Source organism: Hipposideros armiger, unplaced genomic scaffold (genome assembly GCF_001890085.2).
Source record: "Hipposideros armiger isolate ML-2016 unplaced genomic scaffold, ASM189008v1 scaffold_486, whole genome shotgun sequence".
Lineage (NCBI taxonomy): Eukaryota > Metazoa > Chordata > Mammalia > Chiroptera > Hipposideridae > Hipposideros > Hipposideros armiger.
Genome location: NW_017731836.1, coordinates 877,048 through 885,190, shown reverse-complemented (window position 1 = coordinate 885,190; position 8,143 = coordinate 877,048). Strand labels below are relative to the sequence as shown.

General features: G+C 40.0%; 1 protein-coding gene across 10 annotated transcripts in view; it reads right to left on the bottom strand.

The window, feature by feature from the left end:
* Window positions 1-2,561: 2,561 nt before the first annotated feature.
* Window positions 2,562-8,143, bottom strand: part of ANKRD28 (ankyrin repeat domain 28) — a 162,173-nt gene continuing 156,591 nt past the window's right edge. For all 10 annotated transcript variants that reach the window (XM_019667157.1, XM_019667161.1, XM_019667159.1 and 7 more), the window contains one exon: window positions 2,562-5,827. In XM_019667157.1, the coding sequence (XP_019522702.1) occupies window positions 5,541-5,827 (287 nt within the window). In that variant the 3' untranslated portion in view covers window positions 2,562-5,540. The remainder of the gene's footprint in view (window positions 5,828-8,143) is intronic.

The window sequence follows — 8,143 nt, the reverse complement described above, 5'->3', positions numbered from 1 at the left end:
GAGAATGTGACGAGAGACAGGAAGGGGATGCTGACAGTTTCTGATGGCTGGGGCCAGAAATGGGCATAGCAGCCCTTCTGTCACATCCTACTGGTAAGGTTGCTACAGAGCCCACCTACGTCCAAGGGGAGGAAACACAGAGCCCGCTCATTGGTGGGAGGAGTGTAGAAGCATCTGTGGCTAGTTTTAATTCTGCCTCAAAGTAGGCTGCTATATTGATATACATTTTTATTTATTGAGTGTTTCCTATTGGCAGGCATAGTGACTCATTTACTCTTTCCAATAACTCTGAGGTATCTTTATGATTCCCATTTTACAGATGAGAAAGCTGAGGCAGGAAAATGAGGTGGTTTGCCGAGGGTTCACCCAGTGAGGAGGTGGCAGAGCGAGAATTCCTTCCAGGGCAGTCTGGCTCTAGAGCCCACATTCTTGTTTCCCACGCATGCAATACGGTCCCAGCATTTTGATCTTCCAGTAAGACACTAAAAATTTTTTGAAAGAATATGAGCTTTAGAGATAAACCATCAGACAGACCTAGATTTGGATTCCATCTCTGGAGCTTCAGCTTGGAGCAAGTTTTCTTTTAACACCTCTGAATCTCAGTGTCCTCATCTGCAAATTAAAGGGGTCTGTAACATGTAAGGTTGAAAGGGCCGAAGTCAGGTATACAAAGTTTGGAGCTAGGCTTTATCACCAGGCTCTAGGTTGTTTTTGAGAAGACTTCACAGCTTCTTTCTCCCTCTGCATTTTTGCAATAGGGTGCTGTGCCGTTCCTGGTCAGTGCCACCTCTGGCACTATTGTACTGGGGGCTTCTGACCCCCTGGAAGCAATCGCTGATGTGTGCCAGCGTCACGGGCTGTGGACGCATGTGGATGTAAGTGGGACTAGGGGTCTGAGGTTGGGAAGGGATGAGCCAAGGCCAAGCCCAAGCCCAAGCCGCTGCTGTTCCCGTGTTCTGCTTCCATCCATAGTCTTATAAAGGGAATGCCCACTCAGGAAAGCCAGCCTTTCCCTTGTTGGGTTCCCAGGCCAGATAGGGTTGTATTCTTGCTTCTGAACACTGCTCCCGCTGCTTTTCTACAAAGTGAATTCACATAAAACGTAATAGCCTACCTGAGACGGTTCATTTTATGTGTCAGCTAGACTGGTAAAACATTATTTCTGGGTGTGCCTGTGAGGGTGTTTCTGGAAGGCCTTTTGGACAACTTTAGTACTCTAGCCTAAGTTTGAAGAGGAATACAAATGGAGCCCAACTCATGGCAAGGAGTCGAACCCAGCCAGAGCTCCAGCTTGAAGCAGAATCACCCAGCCATGCCTGTCAGCAGACCTGCAAAAGCATGAGTGACAATGATGAAGCTGACATCACTCTTTTACGCTTCACCACGAGGGCAAATTTTGTTACCTCTTCCTTTATTACTATATGCCCAGAGTCTAGCACAGTTTGTTACATAGGAGGTGTTCGACAAACATTTGTTGTGCTCACATTTATATTTCTTCTAATATTAGTAACCTAGGAGAAAAAAACCGAAAGGAACTTAAATAATTTAGTAGCCAAGCATGTGGCCCAGCTGCACAATCACCAGTTTCGACAAGGATCAGAAATCATGTTGAAGGTCATTAGGTAGCTACTACAAGCACTGACTGAAAATGGCTGCCTGGATTGGAATGTAGGCTTCATGAATTACTGGCCAAGTGACCTTGGGTAAGAGTTGCTTCACCTCTGCCTCATCCCACATCTGTTAAGTAGTGCTATTAATAGCACCCACCTCACAGGACAGTTGTGTGGATTAAGGGGTGTATTTCAAGCATTTACAACCTTGCCTGGTACATGATAAAACACTGTACAGGCATTTTATTACCAGCGGAAGACAATTTTGAGCAAGGTTATTAAAGTCCTCTTGGCCGGCTCCTCCCGTCACCTATTTATATCTACTTGTTCTCACTTTTGTTACCTCATCTCTGTGCATATTTAGCTCTTTTGTAGGTTTTCATGACCTTTTTTAATGCTCAGGAATGCTAAGTGCTGGTATCTATTTCACTCACCTCACTCCACCAACTATTTCAAGAACCGATTTTGTTCTTTTACCTAGGATATCACTTGCCCCTCTCCACCTGCTCAAATCGTTATTTGTTCCTCAATGTCGAGTCCAAATGCCACATCTTTCATGAAGCCTGTTCTGATCTTCTTTCCCCGAGGGATCTGGCTGTTGTCTGAACTTCCTTAGCAATTCGCCTCTACTTCTATTACACTTTCATACTTGCTACTTGGAAAGGTATATGCCTTTCCGTGACGAAATTATAAGCTTCTAGGGGACCAAGACGACAATTTCTAGGCTCACTTTCTCCCTGTCCCACCCTTAGGTATATGGTAAGCAAGCAAGCAAGCAATAATGTGTTGAATGTATATGAAAAGCCCATTTCAATAGGTTTATCTAAATCCTAAAATAGCTTTATCAAAAAGTCAAGTTTTTAAAAGAAAGGTAAAAACTAGTTATAACAGAAAACTAATAAGACATTAAAAGAGAAAAGAAGTTTGCATGTAAAAAAGCAAAACACTTGATTTATTGCATTAAAAAACTTTATTTCACTTAAAAGGTCCAATATAAGCCAAATTAAACCCCAAATTGACAGCTACACTTAGAAATTGCCTGAACTAAATGGCACTGTTTGAGTTCAGTGTTTTGTCATTTGCTATTACCACCATTTCCCCCAAAGTAGTTCTAGAGCAGAAGCTGGTATTATTAAAATACACATCAGATATTTCAGATGTCATCTTTCATGCAGAAGTTAAAAAGCAAACAGGCTTTTCTGTACCCACTACAGAGCAGGGCCTGAACGCTTTTGACAGACAAGGTGTAACCATAAGGGAACTTACTGTGTTCATTCATGAAGTAGTCCGAGGACCTACTCCAACAATACTCGTGCTGTGCAAATACTATTCGGGACAGTACTCTGGGTTTCCCCTGCAGACCAAAGGAAGTGGTTGATCAAGCCAAGGGGAAGAGACTATCACAAAATGCGATCACAAAGCAATGGAACAGTTTTCCTAGTAGGCAAGCAATCCAAAGAAACCTCACAAATATTTTCAATGACAGCATCCTTTATATAAAGTGATGCAAGATGTTCTCATACATGTGCAGATAAATTAAAAACAGCTTGTTACTTTATAGCTACACCTTGGATTTCATTAGATGTGGTAAATCTAACAGTGTGTCTAATGAGTCCTTCTGGAAATCAGCGCAGATGAGTCAACAGCCTGTAAAAGAGAAGACACGGCAGAGGGCACGAGATTCATCCTTTCAACGTTCTCAAGTGTTCTCTTGGAGGACAGACCCGGGCCCAAGGGCAGAAGTTACCGGGAGGGAGGCTTCAATTTTCCATCTAAGGAAGACCTTTCTAACAGTTAGAGCTGCTCAACAACTGAATGGACTGCTTGGTGAGGTAGAGTCACTGGAAGTGTTCAAGGTGGAAAGATCACCCTTGTAGAAGGGACTCCTGTATTTAAGAGGTTAGACTTGGATGAACCTCAGGTCTCTTTCAATTCTGAGATTCTAGAAAATTCCCTCAGGGAATTCAGAAGAGAATTCCTAAAAGGAAAGAGAAAGCACACATATGTATACTTTTAGAATCCTCGAGTTTTTTTCTTTTTTTCAAAAGGTACAATAGAAAATGTAGTCCGCTGTCTTTAAAATTCATATTCACCTTCCTACCACTAATAATTAGGAAGGGTCCATTATAATTTCTTAATATTATAAAGAAAAGATGGAGGATTACATTTATAATTTCTGTAAATATTTTAGAAAAGATGCTTAAAATCTAGTAGTCAATGCCCTAGAAACTTTATAGATTTTTAGGTAATATGCACAGATACAAATACATTATTCATTAAATACAACTCACATCTGTGTTTTATTATACTCTAAAATATACAGGAATCTTGATGTACTGAAAGAGTGCAAGTAAATACAGTATTCAAGCAGCCACTATTTCTATGTACATGCTCATTAATTCTTCAAAAACCCCACAAAATTATCAAATAGATCAAAATACTGTTCTGTGTTTTCACACTTTATATTCAGAAAAACCAGCTGATAATTTACAATGTCATAAAGTTTCCAGTTTTACAATACAAAAAGGATAAAATGAAACTGGGTATCATTTTGTGAAAATTTATGGAACTTTAAACCTAGACCTGTAAGACCCCCTACATATGTGAAATCATTCTCACTGGGAAAATGACAGTTACAGTAAAAGCAGAACTATGTAAATTGTTATTTAAAAGCCTAATTAGCAGCCTTTTCTCTCTCTCCCTCTCTCTCAGTTATTTGAAAGGCAGTCTTCCATTTTGGCAGGCGATTGCTTCTTTCCCCCAGAAGTGGCATGTTACAAACATGCTACTTTAAATCTGAGTAGGACCTAAAGGCTTTTAGTATTATAACTCTTGCCCAGTATGCAAACGCCTTCCAAGAGACCAGATGATGTTAATTTATCAACAACAAGGAATTTGATTCTTCACTAAACAATGACAACAAAAATACCCCAATCCGTGTGGAGGCACAAAAGTAACGTAAGTGACGAAGGTATACCATCCCAAGTAGTGAGGCCGAAAACTTCCCCAGAGCCACTTAGCTGCAACAGGGTGAAAATAATCTACTTTTTGATTTTCTGAAATTTTCTTCTTCTAGGAAATTCTTTACATTTTCAAAAAAGAAAAATAGTTCAATTTAAAACCTAAACCATTCAAAACTGGGCAACAACAGCCTGACCCCACTCTATCTCATGTCTACATCACAAGTATTTTCACCCTGACTGCACCCAGTCAGCTGGTTTTCAATTCTATTATTAAAAAACTTGGAATTTTAAAATTTTTATGTAAAAGAAAAAAATGTAAAAATACATCTGCTTTCTCTCATGGTTTAATACAGTATTTGAAGGCTTTCAGATGTTTTCTTTAAAAAAAAAAATCAACATTTCAAACCAAATCTCAGCTTCATTTTCAGAAATATTAAAGTTTGGTTTAGATAATGTCTCATTTCACCTACTCCAGTTTCCACAAAATGGCATTCTATTAAAAAAACCTTTAAGTTATTTGGTCCTTTGGCAATTTGCTGTGCACATAATGCCTACTGTACCAAACTTTTATTGCCCTTAAATTTAGTTGCAGTTTTATTGATAACATTTAAATCTAGTGTCCTTATCTCTTTTTTTACAAAGTGTTGCTTGTGTAAGCAGATTAGGGTACAGTGTCCCGAATTATTCCTGGCACTGCAAAACCAAATTAAACAATTCCACAAAGCAATCTGACATCAGTGTTTTCCTCTGGTCAAGTCTATTTCAAGATTCTAGAAGTTCCTTTTGCAAAACTTGCCTTTAAAATTCTTCTTCTTAATGTCATCACATTTCTTATATTCGCTCACTCTGTGATCTTTCCTCTTAGGTTGAATTTGTATGACAATAAGAAAGTGCCTTTTTCCTGAAAAAGCACAGTTTGAAGTGTTAATGTTACAACTCTCTCCTTAGACCTCTGTCTGGCTCAGTCTCAGTAGGTCTCAGAATCAGAGTCATTGAGCTCATCCACGTCGGTGTATAAGTACTCCTGTTCCCCGCCAATGTTGTTGAAACTGCAATAGGAGCTAGGTTCATTCCTCATGATGGGCAAGGCTTCAAAGCTGACTGTTTTTGAGGTGTTGGTGTAACGATTAATGGCATTGAATGTCAGGGATGATAAAGGGCTACTCGATGAAACAGGCATCATGGTGGCCAAAATGAGAGCTAGGCAGTCAGCTACGTCCTTATTGGGAGCACAGGCCAAAGCTGGGGTATAGCCTAGAATTAAAGATAAAATAAATAAAAAAATTAAACATCCTGAGACTAATTTCAGTAATATAAGGAAATAAACCTAAAGGCCTGCAACTTGAGATGTACTTAATTGGCTTATGATAAATTGGTTTAATTAAAATGATTCAAAATTTCCAATAAGTAGCAAAAGAGGAAAGTCATAGAAATCTTAGGTGGGAGGAAACCTCACAGACTACATTATAGAAGAGGAAACGGAGGCCCAGAGATGGATGGTTTCCCCCAGATCTTACAACTTAGCCATATCCATCTGAATTCATAGAAGAATAAGGAACTAAAACCCCAGTTTGATAATCTTCCTTCAGAATGGTGGAAGAAATCTTACTGTTAATTTTAAGTTATGTAAGTAAGCACTTACTTGCTGAGAAATCTAAATGAGTATAGATTGATGAATGAGGCACTGAGCAGGTGCTCAAAAGAGACATGTTGAAGGAATGATACTTTGCAGTCGTTCAACTTTTTTTTAGGGTCACAGTCCACTGAAGAAAAAACAGTAAACTAAACAGGTGAACTTTTAAAGTTTTTAAGTCAAAACAAATGTTTCCTTTGTAACTGTTCCTTTCTTTAGAAGAAGACTTACCTTAGACCTAAGGCACCACAAGAGTTACCAAGACAGCAAACTGAGTAAGGGAACATTTGGTACCTTGTTTGGTACAAGACCCAGTTTGAGGATGGAGCAGAAGAGAAGATGGTGAGAGCACACCTTGTGATGCCAAATTTAGATCATCCCATTTGGAACTTCAGCAGCCACTGTCTTAAGTTTGAGTCTACAGCTTCATTTGTTCTTGTACCTGTCGACATGGTTTTCCCCTATACTACATTTACTCATGTTTTAGCATTTACAGACATACATGTTTATATTTTTAAAAGTCACATTTGTTTTTTAACTAGCTGAATAATTTATCAGAAAACATTCATGTAACCACCATCTAGATCAAGAAAGAACACATTACCAGCATACCAGAAGCCCTACCTGTCCCAATCACCACCCCTTCTCTTCCACAAAGGTAATCACTATCCTGACTCACGTGGTGGTCATGTCTGTGCTCTCCTTTCTACTTGTATTCATAAACAGTACAGTTTTGTTTTGATCTTTTAAAACCTAATATAAGTGGAATCATACAGTATGTATTATTTTATTTCTGGCTTCTTTTGTTTAACATTATGTCTGAGATTCGTCCATGATGTAGTTGTAGTCAGTTCATGTTCATTGTTATATATTCCATTGTTTAGATATTCATTCTAACCATTAGGCATTTGGCTGTGTCCAGTTCTATATATTTTTATCCATGCTACATTAGCCTTGAGTAAAAAAAAAAAGATTTTTTTCCCCTTCATAAATTTCCCCTTTCTCAAGGGTCAAAGGGAACAGCTGATGCCCCTGCAGGCTTGGCAGGAGTGGCTAAAGGGTGTGCATATTTTAAAGTCTATTTGCTCAAAGGTAGTAAGAGAGGGCTTCAGAGCCTACACTTCTTTATTTTGTTTATTTTTTTAAAGACTTTATTGGGGAATTGGGGAAGGGGAACAGACAAGTTGCTGTCCTTTTGTCCCTCAGTCCAGTTGTGCAGGATGCCACTTCACTGGCCCATGTTGGTATTATGATCATTGTGCTCTTCCCGGCTGAGGCAGATCAGCTGCCAGCCATTGGATGGCTGGTCACGGCGGCTCATGGCAGCTCATGCTGGCTGCCAGCCACTCACAGTAGCTCACGGCAGCCCACTGCAGCCTACGCCATTGCTGGCCACTCATGGCTGCCCAACTTCAGGTTGAGCTGTTGTTCACCATCTTAGCTGTAGAGGGCGCAGCGTCACTGGCCCATGTGGGAACTGAACTGGTGGCCCTGCTGCTCAGAGCTTGCGCTCCCAAGCCAACTCTTAACCAACTGAGTCACTCGGCTGGCCCTGCCTACACTTCTTTAAAGGGCTCTTCTGAAGGTCTGAGGGCGCCTGTTGTGTTGCTCCTGCTGATAGGCAGAGCAGCCCATTATACAGGCCTCCATGCCTTGGATAAGCGTGTGGAGGGGGAAGAAGAGTATCTAAAGAGCACTTTAGTTGAAATATGACTAAAAACAGGCTTCTCTCCTCTGGCATGGGGTGGTGTGGTTAGCTAAGAAGATATGTAAGAGAAGTAAACTGCTTGAGGACAAGAGAATAATCTGTCCCAGGCAAGGATAATATGTTTTGCTTCCTTTGGAAAAATCCATGGAAATACCACTTAACCTCATTCTTAGACTGAATTAGGCACAGGATGTATTGGGCCCTTTATTTCATCTCTATTTAGACTACA